The sequence below is a fragment of the Onychomys torridus genome, chromosome 8 (genome assembly GCF_903995425.1).
Source record: "Onychomys torridus chromosome 8, mOncTor1.1, whole genome shotgun sequence".
Classification (NCBI taxonomy): domain Eukaryota; kingdom Metazoa; phylum Chordata; class Mammalia; order Rodentia; family Cricetidae; genus Onychomys; species Onychomys torridus.
Window position 1 is genome coordinate 66,285,394 of NC_050450.1, and position 21,896 is coordinate 66,307,289.

Below are 21,896 nucleotides of genomic sequence, written 5' to 3' on the forward strand. Positions count from 1 at the left end.
CACACACACACACACACACCATAAATAAATGTGTGTGTGTGTGTGTTTGTTTTATTTTTTAAGTAATACATCTCAGTGAAGAGAACCTTACTTACTATGTGGTTTGATTTAATAGTTTCAACATTTCTGGATGACTCCTAGCAAAAAAACCTAAGGCTAGGAGTTAGACTGGAAGAAGTATTTGGAGCTATAGCTCAGACTGCTTGCCTGGCTGGCATCCAGGAAGCTTTGCGTTCAGTCCCCAGCACTGAATGCACTATATAAAGCAGGCATGGTTTGTACACACCTGTGGTCCCAGTGCTCAAACAGGAAGATCAGGGGGCGGGGGGTGTGAGGCCAGCCTTAGATACATGAAACTCTTAAAAAAAAAAAAAAAAAAAAAGTGAGTAAAGGCATTTGCTGCCCAGCTTGATGACCTGAGTGTGATCCCAAGAGCTGCATGTCAAAAGGAGAGAACCAACTCCTGCAAGCTTTGCTTGGACATTCACATCCAGGAAATGGCATGTGTTTATTCCCTACCCTCCCACCCATAAATTTAAAAAGCATAAAAATGTGAAAAAGAAAAACAACAAAAACCCACTGCCTACTTTTAGGCAGAATATATGAGTACTTCTCTTGGAGTTTAAGTTTAAAAATGTTTTCTGCCTCCCGAGTGCTGGTGTTAAAGGTGTGTGTCACCACGCCTGGCTGCCTTGTTCTTGTTTTTGTGTATGAGTGTTTTGACTGCATGCATGTCCATGCCACGTGTGTGTAGTACCCATGGAGGCCGAAGAAGGTATTGCATCCCTTGGGACTGTTAGTTACAGACCATCATGAGCTGCCCGTGTGGCTGTTTGGAATTGAACCCAGGTCCTCTTTAAGGCTTATTATTATTTTATAATTCATGTATACATGTGTGTCTATATGAGTGCATATCAGGTACTGTATGGAGGCCAAAAGAGGGCATCAAATTTCCTGCAACTGGAGTTATAGGTGATTGTGAGCACCCAATTGGGTTACTGGAATGGGTGTTGGGAACCAAACTGTAATCTTGTGGAAAAGCAGTAGATATGCTTAACCACTGAATCATCTCTCCAGTTCCCAAAAAGGAAGGGTTTTGTGGGGTTTTTTCCCCCCTTTTTGTAGTTTTTAATTATTTATTTTACTTTTATGTATGCATGGCTGTTTTTCCTACAAGTGTGTCTATGTACCTTGTGTGTGACACTCACGAGACCAGGGGACAGATCCTCCCGTTCTGGAGTTAGAGTGGTAAACTACCATATATGTGCTAGGATTGAACTCAAGTCTTTTGGAAGAGCAGTCTGTGTCCTCAACCACTGAGCCATCTCTCTAACTCCAAGTATAAAGTTTTTAATTGCCTTAGTTTGATTGTTAAAAGCTTGGGGTGGAAATAGCTCCACGTCAATCAATTTCAAGCTTTTTGAACTGGCTAACGAGATCAGTCTTTTGTGCCCTGTAGCATACTCACTTGTCTGTGCATATCTTTATGTAAACTTGGGTAGTAGTAAATAGGACCAGATGTGGTAGTGGTTCCTTGTAATCTCAGCACTTGGGAGGCAGAGGCAGGAGGATCCGGTCAAGTTTACCTTGTCCTGAAAAAGATAAAAGACAAACAAAAGGGATAGCAAATACGGAGTCAGAATGCAGAGAATATTTGCCTCCAGATTTTATGTAGCTCATAGAACCAAGAGAATTTTTTCTGCTTCGACATGCAGATATCATTTTGAGAGAGTGAGTTATATCTTTTTCTTTTACAATTGACAAAATAGAAAACAGTAAATGTGTGCTTTGGTTATGGGTAAGAGTGGGAATCCATCTCTGCATTTGTCTTTAATCTCTAATGCACACACATACACTTACTTGAGTGTGTGGTTAAATGGGCCACTCAATGTGACATTCTCCTTAGGCTTCTAGTGGCTCTTATAATTAGTACAAACTTTATTTTTTTTTTAAGATTTATTATGTATACAATGTTCTGCCTGCATGCCAGAAGAGGGCGCCAGATCTCAATACAGATGGTTGGGAGCTATCATGTGGTTGCCAGGAATTGAACTCAGGACCTCCAGAAGAACAGCCAGTGCTCACAACCGCTGAGCCATCCTTCCAGCCCGCTTCTTTAAAAAAAAAAAAAATTATATATATATATTTTATTATTTATTTATTTGTACATGTGTATATATCTTTAGATGTTCGTGTACCTGAGGTTAGGGCCATCCCCTGGAGCTGGAGTTAACAAGCAGTTGTAAGCTGCCTGATGTGGGTGCTAGGAATCGAACTCAATACATGTTCTTAATCACTGGGCTATCTCTCCAGCCCCTAGTACAAGCTTCTTAAAACCAGTGTTGGGTTTTTGTTTTGTTTTGTTTAATTAGGGGTGGGGTGGGCACTTTCACCACCTGTGTGGAAGTCAGGATACAACTTGTAGGAGTCAGGTCTTTGTGTCTACCATGGAGGTCCCAGGGATCAAACTCATGTCATCAGGCTTCATGGCCAGAGCCTTTGCCTACTAAGCCACTTCTCCAGCCCCAGTAGTCTTGCTTTAAGGTGCCAGAATTCCAAATCAATAGATTTGAAGACAGATTAAAATCAACAATTTCTCCCATCTCATTTCTCAATCCCCCCCCCCCCCCAGCACTGAGTTCCTCCTTTGACTTAGGGCCTCAGGGAATACAGCATGATCAGCTGCATTGGCATTCACACGGTGTCACTTAGAAGAACACCTCTACATAATGCTAGCCTCCCAAGAGACACAGGACAGGAGTACAGCTGTCCCCTTGCCAGTTTCCTGAAAGAGGAGGACATTGTATTCAGTACAAGTCCTAAACCACATTTCAGAAAGCCACTGTGGTGCTGCTGTTTGTCACCATGCCCAGGACACATGCACAGGTCACTTGTTAACTACTTTTCCCATGACTTGCAAGCAGTTAAGGAGAATAAGATTATGACTGGTTTTCCTGTCTGTGATTTCAGGCTATCAGAATCCTCATGCTTTGAAGCCTAAGGTTATTTCAGCAAGTGAAAACTAAGATGAGGTTTTAGCACATCTCTGTGGTAGGAAAAGCTGAATGAGATAGAAGTTACTGATTTAAATCCATCAGTAAGAAGGAACCAACGTCACTACTACATAGAACAGCTGTTACATTCATAATAAGTAAATTAGTAAGTATATCTTGCAGACTGACGCAGTTTCCCAAGTAATGAAAAACTGCGTCCACTCCTTCCGAGTTCGCCTTCCATTTGCTGTTGCACTGAATGAACATTCACTGAAGGACTTGAAAGCCACTGGCTTTGCCTCCTGCTCTTCCCGCGTGATTACAAGTGAGAGGCGTGCAAAATAAACACTGGCTAGGGAACAGATGCTACATGGGTTATTCTATGGGATGATACTTTAGTTAATACAAAATGTGGCTACTCCTTTCCTCCAGTAATAATATTTGCTTTCCTATATGTTAATCATTTTGGTATTTAATTCCTTCTTTTTTTCTGAAAAATTATATAAATATGGGATATCTTCCAAAAATGTTTCCTAGTTTTGACAGGACAAAACACCAGTGGAGTGCCAGCAAGTTGGGGAGTGCCAGAACCTAACACTAGTCTTTCCCTGATCTGCTCTGTGTGAGGCTCCTCCTGAAACCAGCATGAATGAACAAGAGAGAACTCTCCATAGGTTTGATTTTTAACCACAGCCTGATGAAGACCTTACTTCTAATTCCAGGCCAGGCAGGGAACCTCTCAAAATTACTAACAAGCTTGAGTTCCAGGTAAAACCCAACCTGTAGCAACATCAGCACACCTGAATTAGAGGTTTTCACTCTGTTCTGACCCATACAGAGATGTTGGATATTATTTTTCTTCTGTCTTCTTTTTGTTTTGTTTTGTTTTGTTTTTTGGAGCTGAGGACCAAACCCAGGGCCTTGCGCTTGCTAGGCAAGCACTCTACCACTGAGCTAAATCCCCAACCCCACACCTGTCTTCTTTGTGCAACACAGAGAACTTGGGATGAGTTGGAATGAGGCCCCACATTATGAATCAGGTGACAGGGACCCATCCATTCTTGCTTTTCTTTCCACTACCGTGGTCTTTTGTTTTTTTGTTTTTGTTTTTGTTTTTTCTTTTTTCAAGACAGGGTTTCTCTGTGTAGCCTTGACTGTCCTGGAACCCACTCTGTAGATCAGACTGACTTCGAATTCACAGAGATTCATCTGCCTCTGCCTCCTTGGTGCTGGGATTAAAGGTGTGCGCCCCCACCGCCATCTTTTTTGAAAGAGTATCCTCTTAAATCATTTTAAGGGGAATTCTGTCGTCGACTAAGCTGTTTGATACTTGCTTTGCTCTGTCATTTGTGATGACTTACTCCTCCCCTGTGGTCCTCCTGGTTTGCCCTAGGTGAAGAAAAGCTATTTTTCACCTAGCCAATAAATGGACCTGGCTAATTCTGTTACTATCGAACCTCTTTGTAGGCTGTGGGTTTTTGCTGCTGAAATAGGTGTATGTTAGCAAAGTGTGTGCAGTTAAGGTAAATAACTCACATCCAGGGCTCGTGTGCTTGTTGTATTACTTCAGTTTGTATATGCACAGATATCCCAAAGTGGGCCAAAGGGAAAATTCAGGGTTCTCTGAGAAGTGTGCTCAACTTCTAAATAGGTCACTAGAGGTATAACTGCGGGGTCTGGAAGCCCGAGTCACCACTTAGCTGTGCATCAGACCACAAGAGCACAGCCTGACAGCGTGTCCAGATCCCTTCAGTCATAAAGGACAGGGAGCTTTGAGGCTTATGAGTAGAATTGGGGGTGGGGAACAAGCCTGATGCTGTAGGGCCCCAGTAATCATCTCTCCCCTCTGTCAGAGGGTAGCAAATGAAGCAGAAGTCTCTTTAACTTTTTGTTTTGTTTTGTTTTGTTTGAGACAGGGTTTCTCTGTGTAGTTTTGGTGCCTGTCCTGGAACTCGCTCTGTAGAACAGGCTGGCCTCAAACTCACAGAGATCCGCCTGGCTCTGCCCCCTAACTGCTGGGATTACAGGTGTGCACAATATTAATAACTGGCCCAGATTACTGAGTTGTTTCTATAATATGAGTGTGGTCTGGCTGTTGCCTTTTCCTTGGTCATTCTCTAAAATTTGGTGACAGAAGTTAGGTGTAATGGCTCACCTCAGGACTTAGGAAGCGGAGGTGAGAGGATCATCACACATTCAAGGCCGACCTGGGCCACAGTGAGACTGTCTCAAACCAAACAACAATTTTGACATCAGAACAGTACTTGGTTTTAGTTTTTCCATACCTCTCATAACCTTATGAAATATACAGTTGTTCTTCCTGACATTAACATATTCTCCAGGAGTATTAGAAAGTTACTGTTGCCAGGTGAGGTGGCGCACGCCTTTAATCTCAGCACTCAGGAGGTAGAGGCAGGCAGATCCCTGTGCATTCCAGGATTCTAGGCCAGCCAGGGCTATAAAGAGCAACCCTGTCTTGAAAAAACCAAAAAAAAAAAAAAAAAAAGAGAGAGAAGAAGAGAGAAAATCACTGTTGAGGCCAGAATGTTGACCTTTCCCAAAGTCACGTGGCTGTAGTGTCTCCCAGGAGGTGAAAGAGTAAAGCCGACCGTCCATTACAGAGACTTCTGAGAACGGCTAGGTGACTGTGGCACTGGGCCTATCTTGTAGCAAAGGTGGTGGAGGCAAACACTGGCAGAGCTCTAGTACTCTCCCTGCCTCCTCCCTCCCTGCACTACCTTGCCATGCTTTTCTCCAGTGCCCTTTGCTAGGAGGATGCCAAAGCCAGTTCTACATAGAAGGCAGTAAAACTTGGGGCACCGTCAGCTGGTCTGACAGCATTGTGTGTCTGTGGAAGTGACGCAGATAGCCACATTTCTCAATGGGGCATTTGTAGTTGCCTGGCACTTGCTTGGTTTCCTTGTTAGCACTGCCACTGAGGCTTTGCATGAAAAACCCCTAGTCCTTGCACTTTGATGTACTTTGTGGCCTTAGCTGTGTTTGAATGAGAGGTTAGACTAGTAAAGAATTCACTCAGGCACCCCAAGACACTTTCCTCTCAGTATCCTTCAATGTGGCCATTTTATTTGCCTTTGAGAGGTAGGCCATACCTAAAGGTAACAGCTAGTATACACACAGGTGTCCAGAAGAAGCTTGCTGGTTTTGCTGACACTTAAATTCATTCCCTTAAAGTATTACATTTGATATGTTGCTAGAAATTTTTATTCAGTATTTTTAAATTAGTGCACTCCTAAAGAAGGACTATCATGAGTTCATGAACAGCCTCAAGGCTGACACATACCTCAGTAGTAGAGCACTTGCCTAGCACTCCCAAGGCACCACTCAAGCAGTGGGAGGGTGAAAATGGGAATGAAAAGCCCTGGGCTACATGAATGAATGTTTTCTTTTCCTTTCGTACACAAGGCAGGGTCTCATGTAAGCCAGCAGGGCCTAGAACTCATTATATGGCCAAGGGTAGTCTTGAAATCTTCATCTTTCTGCCTCTGCCTCCCAAGAGCTAGGATAACAGGCATGCATTGCTGAGTCTGATCTGTGCAATGCTGGTGATTGAAACCACAGCCTTGTGCCTGCTGGGCAAGTACTTACCAACTAAGCTATATTTCTAACCTGAAGAATGTTTTGTTGTTGTTGTTGTTGTTGTTGTTGTTAATTTTTTAAAATAGTTTAGCTGACTGGGGAGGCAGAGGCATGCAGATCTCTCAGGTTTGAGGCAAACCTGGTCTGCATAGTAAGTCGAGGACAGCCAGGGCTACACAGAGAAACTGGGGGGGTGAGGAGGCTACCTGGGTATAGCGGCACATACTTTTCATCCCAGCACTCAGGAAGCAAAGGCAGACGTATCTCTGTGAGTTGAACACCAGCCTGGTCTACATAGTGAAATCCTATCTCAAAAAGGAAAGAGAAAATGTTAGTAGAGACTAGAAGACAACTTTGAATAGCTGGTTTCTCTCTTTCCATCAAGGGTTCTGGAGGAGACTGAAACTCAGAATGTCGCTATTACAAGTGCTTTTATTCCGAGCTGTCCCACAGGCTCAGATATAGATCTTACATATACTTATCCATCTATATTTATTCATTCATTTATTTATTTTTAAGTTAACCGTTACCTACTGCCTCTTAGCTTTTCCAGAATATATCTGGTTTCAGCATATTTCTGAAAAGGCATACCCCCCCCCCCTTTTTTTTTTTATGTTTGGAGTCAAGGTTTCTCTGTGTAGTTTTGTTGCCTGTCCTGGATCTCACTCTGTAGACCAGGCTGGTCTTAAACTCACAGAGGTCCGCCTGGCTCTGCCTCGTAAGTGCTGGGATTAAAGGTGTACACCACCACTGTCTGGCTCCCCCCCCCCCTTTTTTTTAGATGAAAAAAAAATAGGTTTATTTTTATTTTATGTGTATGAGTGTTTTGCCTGTGTGTATGTATGTGTGCCATATGTGTGTCTGGCACCTGTGGAGACCAGAAGAAGGTGTCAGATCCCCTGAAATTAGAGTTATAGACAGTTGTAAGCCGCCATATAGGTGTTGGAAACCAAACCAGGGTCTTCTGAGGGGGTAGTAAGTACTGTTACCTCTGAGCCACCTTTCCAGTCCCAAAAGGCTTATTTTCGAAGGACCCAGGGGTCCTCTTATAGATCAAGATGGCTGCTGTGAAGTTGAAATGATTGTGGTTCTGTAAGCCATCACCTTACCCCCTTATGGCTAGCGTCAGTTTGCATGTGTACACACACACACACACACACACACACACACACACACACACACACACCAATTTCTAAGCCAGCCTAGGTCAGCAGCAACAATCTGAGAGAGTAATTCTAAACCTGTGTTGTCTTTTCTATTGGTCTTTATGATGCTGCTAAATATAATTGGGAGACTTTAATGTAGTAATAGACCTCAAGTGGATAGAAAAGACCCGTGAACTATGAAATTAAAACTCAAAGCTGCTTAGTTTTTACATGGTGAATACCACATCGACAGCAAAACAAGACGGGTGTACATCCATTGGGGAGGAAGGGGCCGTTAAGTCTTTTCTGAGTCTGCCACTTTATTTCAACTGAAACTGCTATAAATGGCTTAGAAAGCTTAAATCTTGGAGATTGATGGTTTCTGACAGAAGGGACCCTACCAGCTCATGTGACTGACCTCTTTTACAAGCTCAGCAGAGAGAGGTTCTTGGTCTGTTGTGTTAAGATGGTGTTTGTATAGTGTCCCTGTTAAGTATTGTATTAAATATTCTGTCGGTCCACAGAGAAAATGGAGTTATTTTTTTTGTTTTTGTTTTTGTTTTTTAGTATTTTCATCCATTTTTTCCCCTTTTGTTCTATAATATCTACCAACACCTTTGAGATTTTTCATTGTTTTTCAGGCTGCCATTGACTCCAGTTTTGTGTTATTGTTGCTTAGATGAATGGATAGTTGTCAGCCACACATCAGTGATCTCACTTTCCTTTCTTTTTTTTTAATGTCTAGCGTTCAACGCCAGTTTATTTTGTATTTTTCAATCTGCCTGTTGTAGTACAAAGAAAGGGTCTCTGAAGTAGAAGGCAGTCTTTGTGCTTCTCTGTCTCTCTCCTCCCTTTGTTCTTGTGTTCCCCTCCCCCTCCCTTCCAGTTCCATCTTGGAAAACTGCTTGTGCTGGGTGGATAATGAAGATAGTGCTGTGGAGCAACAGGTCCCACTGGTGGTGACTAGTCTCAAGTAAATGTTAGTGTTGTCCAGGTTCACATGAATGAGTAGGCCAGGGAAATGTGTGCAGTTAGACTCTGATCAATGGCACTGGTATAGGACTTGAAATAGATGTTCTTAATTAGAGAGCCAAGAACCATGACAACTGCTAACATCTCCCATTTGTGGTGGTGAGCTACAGCCTCATTAGAGAAGGAAAGGCATTCTAAATTAGAACTGGACTGTGAGTTGGGATCATCTGGTTCTGGACTTTGAATCTTAGACAAAGAAGTCTGTCAATGTAGGCATTGCAGTGACCCAGTGAGGGATGTCTGTAGTTTTTTCTGTATGACTCTAGACGTTGTCATCAGTAGTAGAATCATTTGGGTCATTTGAATTTGTTCATGGGAATCTAGCTATGTTGGAGTCGCACAACAGAGGTTGGCTTTAAAAGGAGTATTCGTTTTGGCCAGGTGTTATGGCACATGTCTTTTAATCACAACACTTAGTAGGCAGAGGCAGGTAGATCTGTGTAAGTTCAAGGCCAACCTGATCTACCTAGTGAGTTCGAAAGAAAGAAAGGAAGGAAGGAAGGAAGGAAGGAAGGAAGGAAGGAAGGAGGAAGGAAGGAAGGAAAGAAAGAAAGAAAGAAAGAAGTTTTAGTTTTGAAAAATATCCATAACTAACTTTCTAATTGGTTGATGTATAAATAATAGCAATCTATAGGGCTTCTCTGGCCTAACAGAAAGCCACACCAAGATCAAAAGGCCTATCGTTAGTTGTATATGCAATCTATGAATACTCAGACCTTTAATATATGCACACACTTGTGGAGGTTAGAGGTCAGCCTCTGGTTTTTATTCCTCAGGAGCTATCCATCTTGGTGTTTGAGACAGGGCTGTCATTGGCCTAAGGCTTATCTATTAGGCTAAGCTGGCTGGCAGGTACATCCCCAGAGAATCCACCTGTGTGGCCTTCCAGTGTTAAGGTCCCATGTGTGCACCATCACACCCAGATCGGTCTTTACCTGGGTGCCAGGTTAACTCGGCTCCTCAAGCTTGTTCAGGAGGTGCTTTACCAACAGAGCCATCCCACAAACTCCCAACATTATTAAAGCCAGAAAAGGAAGTAGAGGTCCTTGCTCTATTGGCTAAAAAGTTGCTGGTTTTCCAAGACAAGACAAGACAACCCAGGTACAGAAGACAGCTGTTACAGGACTTCAACCTTCCTAGAACATGGATGTTCTTGGAATCCAAAAGTTAAGATGCTACAGTACTTTTATGTATCTAAGCACCCATCTAGAAAATATGTCCCTACTCCCAGAGCCTTTTCTTTGTTAGATCATTGCTGCCAAACTGCAGAAATAAATACTTCTAAAACTCTGGCTAGGCTGGGTGGTGGTGGCGGCGGCGGCGGCGGCGGCAGCGGCGGCAGCGCACACCTTTAATCCCAGCACTCGGGAGGCAGAGCCAGGTGGATCTCTGTGAGTTTGAGGCCAGCCTGGGCTACCAAGTGAATTCCAGGAAAAGGCGCAAAGCTACACAGGGAAACTCTGTCTCAAAAAAACAAAACAAACAAACCTCTGGCTTCCTCTAGAATCCTTATGTTTCTTAACTTCACCATCTTTAAAGGGTCACTGGCTGAATTACCTTTCCTGAATAGAGAGCAAGCATGTGCTATCCACTGAAATACCAAATGACTGGTATAGGTCTATCTGTAAGAACTGATTTGTTGTTGAGTAGATGTGGTATTGTTACTGGGAACCCTTTTTCCTTTGCCTGTGATCTCTGAAAAAAAAGACCCTGTCTGAAACCCCAACAGCACATTCCCTGGCAGAAGTACCCAGTCAGTGTTTGAGTGGACAAATAGACTGGTCTGATCCCCTCCCCGGATCTGTTTGGAAACACTCAGGGTGGAGGTTAAGGACTCTGCTAGGCGTTCCACTGTGTCCTCAGAAATAGGAGGTGTACTAAAGGTTCTTAAAAAAAAACAATTTGGTCCTTCCAATCCCAAGAGCATCGTTCAGGAGCTCAGGTTACTGTGCAGACATGGCCAAGTCGAAGAATCACACCACACACAACCAGGCCCAAAAGAGGCACACGAATCTCCGATCACCAAGATAGGAATCTCTAAAGAAATAGACCCCAAGTTCCTGAGGAACACGGCCTGCCGAGAGGCACAAGACAACGACGATGGTCAAGCAGAGCAGAAGCAGTGTGTATGCATGCACTCCGTCCAGGTCCTGTGCAGCATCAGGGAGCCAGGGTGCCAGGGGACCCCAACTTAAGCTCTTTCATTGCTCACCCCGAGCTTGAAAAGAGCCAAGGGCCACAGACTCTGCCACCAAAGGCTAAAGCCTAAACCAAGGCCAACACAGTAGCTAGTTCCAGTTCAGGCACCTATGAATGCCCCATAAAAAGGATCTGTCTGCCAGTGTGAAGATAGACAGGTATAACCCTCCACACCCTCCATCGATGGCTTTGTTCCTTTCAGGAACAAACTTGAGGTAGCTCTGTAAATAACAAACACAAAACCACTTGGTCTTAAACCAGATGTGTTTCTTCCTGTAACATTAGCTCTTGAGAGGTGAGATGGGAGGATCTGAAGTTAATGTGGTGAAACTTCAGGAGACTGTCTTGAAAAACAGCTCCATTTCAAGATCTGAGAGCCTAGACACTGATTTAGGTTCTAGCTCTACTACAGACTGGCTCCGTAGTCTCAGACATCTCAGCCCTCATCTGTGCGTTGAAAGTGAAAGTATTCCATGTTGTGAAGATCAGATGGAGCATCTGCAGCAGATGTGGTAGCTTGTGCCTTTAACCCAGATGCATCTCCCAGTTGGAGGCCAGCCAGTGCTATGTAGTGAGACCCTGTCTCAGAAAGAAGGGAGGGAAGGAGAGGAAGAGAGATCTTCTAAAATACTTTGTGAACTGTAATACACCCGGCATGACATGAAATCATCATTCTGCCATTTCTGGGCTTCAGTGATTAGGAGACGTATTGATATCTTAGGCATCACTGCTAGTGTTTCACTGCTGCACAATTGACATGGGTAGAAATAAACTCAGCGTAGTAATTTCCTGTTTGGTTTGGTTTGGTTTGGTTTTTGTTTTGTTTCGTTTTTCCAGACAGGGTTTCCCTGTGTAGCTTTGCACCTTTCCTGGAACTCACTCTGTAGCCCAGGCTGGCTTCGAACTCACAGAGATCCGCCTGGCTCTGCCTCCCGAGTGCTGGGATTAAAGGCGTGTGCCACCACCGCCCGGCTAGTAATTTCCTTTTATGAAGGGTGGCCTCCAGCACCCTATCTTCATTGGTATGCGCAGAAGTGGGGGTAGAACAGAACCTCGTTTTTCCCAACAGGCACATCATAAAGACCAGCATGCATATTTACAGTTTTCAGAGTTGTACACTAAACTCGTAGAAACACCATTCTTTTTTCTTTTTAAAACTCTTATTTTTTTGTTTATTATTCAAGTGTATGTTGTTTGTAAGCTTAGTATCTATAAAAGTGATCTTTTGAGCCTGGTGGCGGCGGCGCGTGCCCTTAATCCCAGCACTCGGAGGCAGAGCCAGGCAGATCTTTGTGAGTTCGAGGCCAGCCTGGTCTCCAAAGCGAGTTCCAGGAAAGGCACAAAGCTACACAGAGAGACCCTGTCTCGAAAAACAAAAAAACAAAACAAAACAACAAAAAAAAAAAGTGATCTTTTGAAAACCAACAAGGAGCTACTGATCTAGCATGCACAGGGCCCTGAGTTTGCTGTCCAGCACAGCAGAAATGAGGAGAAATATAGGGGTGAGATAGTTTGAAGTGTGGCCTCTGACACCCATATCTTCTCATTGTTTTGTGACTTAGAAAACAGATAATTTCATATGTGATTTGACCACCAAAACAAGTGCCTGCCAAAATGCATGACCTTGTCTCCTGACTTCTAAGGGGCTGGGCTCACTTCCTATAAGCTTATTCTTTCTGTATGTGTCTCTGCCCATTTTTAGACACTGTGCTGTGAGGAACCAGAGCTCTCAGAGAAAACTTTCTAGAAATAATACCTCACCTGATAGATAAGGAAGTCTGGCTGAAGGACTGGGAAAAGGCCTGTGTGGTGTGGCTTGTGGCATTCAGTGAGTAGAGACAAGAAGAGAGAGACAGTGTAGGCTGTGTAAAAAGGCAGCAGACTGGTAGGGCCGGATTAAAGGATGAGGTTCTGGCCACAGGGGTCTTACAGTAGTGAGGAGCTTGCAATTTTGTTTTTTCAAAGCAGGGTTTCTTTGTGTAGCCTTGGCTATCCTGGAACTTGCTCTGTAGACCAGGCTAGCCTCAAACTCACAGAGATCTGCCTGCCTATGCCTCCCAAGTGCTGGGATTAAAGGCGTGTGCCACCAAAATTTATGTTCTGATGCAGTAGTTCTCAACCTTCCTAATGGTGTGACCCTTTAATGTTGTAGTGACCCCCAACCATGAAATTATTTTCATTATTTCATAACTCATTTTGCTACTGTTATGAATCATTAGTAAATATCTGATATGTAGAATATCTGATATATGAGCCTCAAAGGGATTGTGACCCACAGGTTGAGAACCACTGTTCTGATAGATGAGAAATGGTACTGTTGAAGGTACCTTTTATTTATTGTAATCTGTGGGCTGTGTGTGTGTGTGTGTGTGTGTGTGTGTGTGTGTGTGAGAGACAGAGAGAGAGAGAGAGCGCGCGCGCGCGCGAGCGAGCCTGCATATGAAAGAACAACTTGCAGGAGTTTGCTCCCTTTCCAGCATGTGGGTTCTGAAGGAGGCCTCAGGCTCAGAGGCAACAAGTGTCTTTACTGGTCGAGTCATCTCATTGGCCCAGTTTATTGGGGTGGTGTTAGGGGGCAGAGGTCCAAGTAGACCTCAAACTCACAGTGATCCTCCTGCCCCCAGCCTCCTTCATGCTGGAATTATAGGTGTGAGCCACCATGCCTGGTGTGAAGGGCTTTTTAGTCTGAAGAGTGATATGATTGGGGGGGGGGGGGGGCTTTTTGAAACAGGGTCTTGCTTTGTAGCCTTGGCACTTCTCAACTTACTGTGCTCCTGCCTCAGTTTAATGAATAATTGTAGGCATATGCCAACACAAATGCCTGCTGCAGAGTTTTTAGATCTTCCTGCCAGCAACATTGAGGATCAACTGAATCACAAAGGGTACCCAACGAACATTGACATTTTGGCAAAAAATCTAAGCCCAAACCACCTGCTCTCCATATTTGATATAGGGTAGCTTGGTACAGTGCCAGCAGACAGATGAAAACAGACTTGGAAGTAACAGGCTTCAGGGGTAATTTTACTATGATAGCTATTGAAGCATTGGAAAGTCTGTAGGCCTTCACAAATGACATGTCTTTATTTCATTACTTAATGATCTGTTTAGAAATATGGTGGAGATGGGGCTGGAGAGATGGCTCAGTGGTTAAGAGCACTGACTGTTCTTCCAGAGGTCCTGAGTTCAATTCCCAGCACCCACATGAGATCTGGTGCCCTCTTCTGGCCTGCAGGGACACATGCAGGCAGAATATTGTATACATAATAAATAAATAAATCTTGAAAGAGAGAGAGAGAGAGAGAGAGAGAGAGAGAGAGAGAGAGAGAGAGAGAAATATGGTGGAGAGAATTAGGGAAGAATTTACAGGTGATGTTCAGCTGTGATCCTCTAGGGCTTGGAGATCTGTCCCAACAGGCCACTCTGTCACTAGTTTCTGCTAAGAAAACAGGAAGGAGGGAAGCAGTGAGCTATAAAGCGATGGTGGGTGTTTGACATGTGTACCCAGAGCTCCAGGGAAACATGGCAAAGCAGGAACACAGAAAACATAAGGCCAAATGTTCTTTGAGGGAGAAGCAGCAGAGCATTAAGCACTGGGAAATTAAGACCAGTCGTAGTATATATAAAATGTTCCTCCCCCTCCTCTCTTTCCATATTTCTCATATCTCCTTAGCATTCCAACTAGGTGACTCGTCAGAACCAGAGGCAGGGATTTTTTCAGCATGAGCATGGATGTAGCCTTGTTCTGTACAGCATGATTTTCAAACTCTGTTCAGCAGAGTCACTTTAAAGGCATGCCTGTGGCACAGGTGACTAAGTCCTAGAGTTGGCATTTCTTTTTTTCTTCTCTTTCTGGAAAAAACACAAAAGCAATACCAGGGTTGAACTTGTGCCAAGGATGAACTTTGAACACTTGATCCTCTGCTTCTGCCTTGGGAGTCCTGGGATTGTAGGTGTGCGCCCCACAACTGAGTTATCCGTGCTAGACAAGTACTCTGCCAACTGAGCGATGTTCCCAGTTCAGAATTTACATTTCAGTGCATTTCCAGATGCTGCTGCTGCTGCTGCTGAACTGCTAGAACCAAATGCCTGTTGTGAGAGCAATATAAATGTGACTCTCCTGAGAAACTGGTAAAAAAGACTTCATGTAATTGTAATGGAAATCAGTGATCTAATGGTCTGTGAAGTCCAGCCCTACACATCTTGAGTTTTGTTTGCTTTGAGTTTTGCTCTGTTTTGAGGCAGAGTTTCATGCAGCCTTGGCCAGCCTATAACTTTACTGTGTAGCCCAAGCTGGCATCAAACTAAAAATCTTTCTGCCTTAGCCTCCCAAATTCTGGGCACATGTCATGCCTGATGTAGCTCTGATTTTAATTCAGTCTTCATTTATTAAAAGTACAAGGAGGCGGGCTAGAAAGATGGCTCCAACGTTGAGAGTGCATACTGTTCTTTTAGAGGACCTGAGTTTGGCTCCCAGAATTCATATCAGGTGGCTCGCTCCAGAGGATCCAGCACCCTCCTCTGGAGACTGAAGTCACTTACACCCCACGCACACACCTACACACAGAGAAGAAGGGCTCAGTTATTTAGTAGGGACAATAAGACTTATGGGAGGTCTAGAAAGTACTGATGGAGAAGCCATATCTGGTAACCTAACAGTGTATAACAAACTCCCAAAATTCTGAGGCTTGAACTGGAGTCAGCTGGGTGGTTTTCTGTTGTACATGTAGTTGGCCAGGACCACAGTTATTTGGAAGTTTATCTGTTCTGATATGTCCAAGATGATTCATAGCAGTAGTTGGTATGACCTGTTGGAGTTCAGCTAAAGCCGTTGATTGGAGTACTTCAGACCTCCTCCATGTGGCTTTCTTAGCATGACAGCAGACCTCTGAGACAGAACATTCCAAATATAAGGTTGGAATCTACAGATTGCTTAAGGCTCAGACTTGGAAGTTACAGCATGTCACGTTGTTACATTCTGTTTGTCAAAGCAAGTCACAAGACAAGCCTAATTCAAGAGGAGGGCAAAGGCCTGCTTGTGGATGGGAGACAATTCATGGAGCTAGAGCAAGCTTTACGAATGGATAGTTGGGGAGGTACAGCTTTCCTGGCAGAAGAGTGTCACAAAAGACTAAGTGGCAAGTGTTCACCGGTGGGCCTGGGGGCCTGAGGAGGCCTGCCAGGTTGGAGTGGACTGTATGACAAGATTCTGAACCACAGAGAAGAGGTTGGGTTTAAACTCAGACTTTTAAAACAGTGTGGAAGACTCTTGGTACGGCAGAGTACGGAATTTGGGAATGACTCTTCAGGCTCTCAACTAGTACTTGCCTTTTCCTGTAAGCCTAGGGTCAATAGCTATGGATTTGCTTCTCTTTCTAAGATGTGAAAGGAATTTCACCCTTGAGGTGATTATAACGATTGTTAAATAGCATTTTGAAGGACAGGAGAGCTCTGTCAGGGCTCCAGAACTGGCCACAGTAGTAGTTTAGGGACATGCAGCTTGTGCCAGATCTATTTTCAGCTGCATCCAAGGGTTAGTTACTTAGTCTTGCCCTTGTCTTTTCCCCACAGTAACCCTCCACTGAGTGAAGAGATGTTGCCTCCTGGGGAGTGGATGTGTCACCGGTGCACTGTTCGCCGAAAGGTAATAATGCTGCTTTCCGAAGGCCTCCTCCCTCCAAAGGCCAGGTCTAGAGCAGTGAGACTGCAGAGTGAAGGGGCCTGGTCCTAAGGGCATTCCATCCTTTGTCGTTCCTAACTTAGCTGGACTCACTACACTCTCTCCATGTTGACTGTAAAAGCTAAAATTGCAGACGTGTGTGAAAGAGGGTTGTGTTAAGTCAGAGAGCCATGTGTAGTCACTAGTGACAGGCTTAGTCTGATCTTGTTGACCTCCTAGGAAATAGCCTGAATGTGGTGTCCTCTCTGTGGCTCCAAAAAAGAAGGCTGCTTCTCAGTTCCATGGGGTCTCCAGAGGCTTCGTCAGTCGTATTAGAGGTGGATTTTGAACGCTCTGTCGTCCCATTCCCTCTTCTGTTAGTTCCGTACTAACTGAATTGTGAGCACGGCTCATTATTTTCTACTTTGAAATTTTTTAATTTAATTAGTTATTTGTGTTTTGTTTTGTTTTTCCTTTTTGGTTTTTTAAGACAGGATTTCTCTGTGACACTGTCCTGGAACTCACTCTGTAGACCAGGCTGGCCTTGAACTCACAGAGATCTACCCACCTGCCTCTGTCTCCTCAGTGCTTGGCATTAAAGGTGTGCGCCACCACCGCCTGGCTTATTTGGTTTTTCAAGACAGGATTTCTCTGTGTAGCCCTGGCTGCCCTGGAGCTCCATCTGTAGACCAGGCTGGCCTCAAATTCACAGATCTACCTGTCTCTGCCTCCTGAGTGCTGGGATCAAGTGCACTGCCACTACCTGGCTACTTTGAAATTTTTAATGGAGAGCATGAGCTAAACTTTCCTTTATTAAAAACAATGAAGTAGGTCTGTTCCACCAGATTATATGTGATCCCACCCTCACATTAAAGGCTGTAAATTAGGGTTTGTCTGTAGGCTACCCTGCCTTCTTCCTACACTAATTGTATAACCAGAGAATTTCTGTTCTTGTGACATCACTACTGTTTTCTTGGTCACAACATGATGTCATGGTCAGTGATGACTTCCTCAGTTACAGAAACAGAATGAGCTGATTCAGAGATTGTGGTTTATGAATCTGTTTTCAACATTTAAGAAGGTAAACAAGCAGGAATTAGTTTTCCATTGTATGCACAATAGTTCCCATTAGAAAGCAAGCCAGAGCTCATTCAGCCACTAACCAGAACTGTATGTAGTTTTGAACCTGTAAAAAAACCAGGCTGTCTGTCAGGCTACCTAGCCTCCAAAGCCCTTTCCTGTGCATCCCACAGAGTGTGTCCTGTCTGTTCAGAAACTTGCTGTGCAAAGAAGCTAGGCTTGAAAGAGTTGGCTTGGCCAGAGGAAAGGTGAGAACTTGCTGGTGCTGTTTCAGGTGTTCTACTATTCCTCCACTTCATCTATGCAGCTGTCCAAGAGTGCGGGTAGTCAATCTTAATTATGGAGGGAAGAAACTGAGGCTACGAAATAGAGATGATTTTCCCGAGGACTCAAAGGAATGGAAAGAGCCAAGATTAGAACCAAATTTTATCTCATTCTAAAGCTCTTGAGTTCTCTGGAATCAGTGCTGCTTGTGGGAATAATGTGATCTTTTCTAGCATAGTGTGTTCCTCCTTAGATGCTGCTCTGACTCACTGTCACATGGACCTCTCTACCTAACAGTTCCAAGTCTGCCTTAGCCACTATCTACCACTCCCCTTTGACCTCTAGTGTCCACAGTAAAATGGATTGAAAAACACACACACACACACACACACACACACACACACACACACACACACACCCTTTGGGCCTCAAGAACTCCTGTTATGATTCCTAGTGGAAGCTAGGTCTTTTTCCAGCTCAGAGCCATCCATGTCTTTCATATATGCAGTCCTTTATCGCCACCATATTCCTAATAGAAAAAAGATTTAGAGCTTTCCTTTTGCAGAGGGAGAAATTTCTTAACTGCCTAGGGTCCGACTAAATGGAGATTAGTGAGACACTCCTTTGATTTGGAGCTTAGGAAAATGCATCGACCGCTTCCAGCCCTACTAAGCTCCTTGCAGCCCTTGTCTACTTCGTACCTTCTAGCAGTGTCACTCTGAGAGTTTCTAGTTAAGATGGAAAGCCACAGTTCTTGGAACCTGCTTGCTGCGTTGGTTCTCGGCAGGTGGCTCCCTTTTGTGCCATCCCCACTGAAAAGGGAGCTCTCCCAGCCTGTTTTACCTTTACAGACTTTCTCTGTTTTGAGCTGTTTTCCAAACCTTTCAGTAGGTCAGGATGCACTTGTCACAGGCAAGTAAGTGACAGTGACCTTTGTTTGCATTATAGTGTTCTTACCTTAGTCTAGCTGAATTTGTTCTCACCATGTTTAGTTGGTTAACTGCTTGCCTTGTGTATATAGATGTTAAGTATCATACAATGAATTGCAATTATTCCAAACTTTCCAGACTGTTTTTGGTGATTCCCTACTGCCATGTTTTCTCCATTTTCGTCAGTTCTAGCTGTACCTAGGGCTGGAGTGATGGCTCAGCAATAGAGTATTGCCCGTTCTTCCAGAGGACCTGGGTTCAATTCCCAACACCTACATGGCAGCTCTCAACTCCAGTTTCAGATGATCTGAGGCCGCCTTTTAACATTTATGGGTATCAGGCACATGCCTGGTACACAAGCATATGTGTAGGCAAAATACTAATACACACAAAATTAAAATGTAAAATATAAATCTCAACTTTAAAAGGCTGCTGTTCCAGGTCCTGAGATGGATGATTCTGTGATGTGTAAGGACTTTGTAATTCATAAGTGGTCTAGCAGGACACTGTATACCCATCTCTATTTTGTTCTTTTCATGATGGGCCCACCTATTCATTTGCACAGAAACGAGAGCAGAAAAAGGAGCTGGGCCACGTCAATGGACTGGTGGACAAATCCAGTAAACGGACTACATCCCCCAGCAGTGACACTGACTTGTTGGACAGATCAGCTAGCAAAACTGAACTCAAGGCCATTGCCCATGCCCGGATCCTGGAAAGGAGAGCCAGCCGGCCTGGCACCCCCACCTCCAACGCCAGCACAGAGACCCCCACTTCTGAGCATAATGACGTCGATGAGGACATCATTGACGTGGACGAGGAGCCAGTAGCAACAGAGCCGGACTATGTGCAGCCTCAGCTTCGGCGGCCTTTTGAGCTGCTGATTGCTGCCGCCATGGAGCGGAACCCTACCCAATTTCAGTTGCCCAATGAACTGACTTGTACCACTGCACTACCAGGTTAGCGACATCATCATCATCATCATATCCCTTCTCTTACCCTGGCTTCCCAGCGGATTATCATTTAGCCCAAAGAACAGTGCTGCCTGCAAGGTCTTTTGTTCTTGTTCCTCAGTCTGCCTGGAGGTAGATAGCGTCAAAGGTTTTAGTTGTTACAGTACTTACTCGATTGTTCGTTTTCTGAGCATTCTGTCTCCTGTCCTATTATTTACCTGCATTCTTTTTTTTTTTTTTTTTTTTTATTTTACATAATAAGCCAAGTATGGTGACACACACTAGTAATCTCAACACTTGAGAGGATAAGGCAAGAGTATTATGAATTTGAGGCCAGCCTGAGCTACATATTGGGACTGTCTCAAAACATAAAAAAGGGCTCAAGAAGATGCTCAGTGGTTCAGTGTACTGGCTGCTTCTGCAGAGGACTGAGGTTTGGTTCCCATCACTTACATAGTGACTCACAGCCATCAGTAACACCAGTTTCAAGGGATCTGATGCCCTCTTCTGGCCTTTACAGGCACCAGGCATGCATATGGCCCACATATACAGGTGGGCAAACATTCATATGCATAAAGGAATAAATAAATAAATACATAAATAAATAAATAAAAATTAAAAGAGGAGTCAGAGAGATGGCTCAGCAGTTAAGAGTACTTGCCCCTTCTCCAGTGGACCTGAGTTCCACCCCCAGCACCCGTATCAGGCCGTGGGTGCCTGCACTCACATGCACAAACCCACATGTAGATACATAGATGCACATAATTGAATTTTTTTCAATTCTTAAATAAATAAATGAAAAAACAAAGTTTAGGAATATAGTTGGGTGACAGAGCTACCATGGGTGATAAACTCCCATGCACAAAGTCTTGGATTTGATCCCCAGCATCTCCTCCCCCTTGCAGATAACTACTTATTGATTAGTTCCTGTTGTCATTCTGGGAGAGAGAGAGAGAGAGAGAGAGAGAGAGAGAGAGAGAGAAAGCAAGCAAGCGAGAGAGCGCTTGTATTTTCTTCTTAAGTAACATACTGTACAAACTTTTGCAGTTTGCTCTTTATTCTTCTGATAATGCAGTCCAGTGGTTTTAACATTACTGTGGCATTTCATTAGGTTTTTGTTATGGCTCCATAATAGTTCATTATACAAATTTACTATAATTAACTTAAACAGTTTTCTATTCATTGCCATTTAAATTGTTCCTAATATATTTTCTAATTTATTTATTTTTATGTGTATGGCTATTTTGCCTGCAAGTATGTCTTGTGCACCAAGTGTGTGACCAGTACACACAGTCACCAGAAGAGGGTGACTTCCACCGGGACTGGAGTTATAGATGGTTGTAGACCACCATGTGCTGGGAATTGAACTTAGGTCTTTGGAACGAACAGCCAGTCCCCTTAACCACTGAACTATCTCTCTAGCCCTTCCAGATATTTTGTTACAAAGGTAGTGCTTCAGCACATAACTTTGTAAATGCATCACCTTGCACATGTAAGATGTGGATATCTGTAGAATAGATTCCTAATATTAAAATTGCTAGTTCACAGTTTCCACTGGCATGTTTGATAGCTATTATCAAATTGTCCCTTTTACAAAGAAAATCAAGTCATGGCTTCTGTTCGATACCACGATGCTTCTAGATCTTAAATTGTTTTTCCTACAAAAAATGTGATTGGCTAGGCATGGTGTCTTAAATGCCTGCAATTCCTGCCTTTGTAAGAGGCAGAAGCAGAATTGTCAGAAATTCAAAGCCAGCTTGAGCTATGCAGTGAGTTCTTCACCAGCCTGGGCTACAAAGTGAGACCCTGTCTCAAAAGACAGAAGCAGGCTGGGAAGATGGCTTAGGGAATAAAGACAAATGTGAGAACTGGAGCTCATCTCTTCAGATCCAGGTGGGCATGACAGACAGTGTTCCTATAACCTCAGATTGTGGGAGGCAGAGATGGAGTAAATAAGCTGAAACTGTAAACTTCACAGGAAGAGCCTGCCCGCCTCAAGTCTATAAAGTAGAGTTGCAATGAAAGAAAACATCTGACATCAACCTTAT

The 21,896-nt window shown here is 43.9% G+C and overlaps 1 protein-coding gene across 3 annotated transcripts in view; it reads left to right on the top strand.

Annotated features, from left to right (window-relative positions):
- Phf12 (PHD finger protein 12) overlaps positions 1-21,896 on the top strand; it is a 51,060-nt gene that overhangs the window by 10,265 nt on the left and 18,899 nt on the right. For 2 of the 3 annotated variants that reach the window (XM_036195939.1, XM_036195941.1), the window contains exons 3-4: positions 16,535-16,607; positions 19,461-19,854. In XM_036195939.1, coding sequence (XP_036051832.1) covers positions 16,535-16,607; positions 19,461-19,854 — 467 coding nt within the window. The remainder of the gene's footprint in view (positions 1-16,534; positions 16,608-19,460; positions 19,855-21,896) is intronic. The other variant, XM_036195940.1, reaches the window with a different exon arrangement.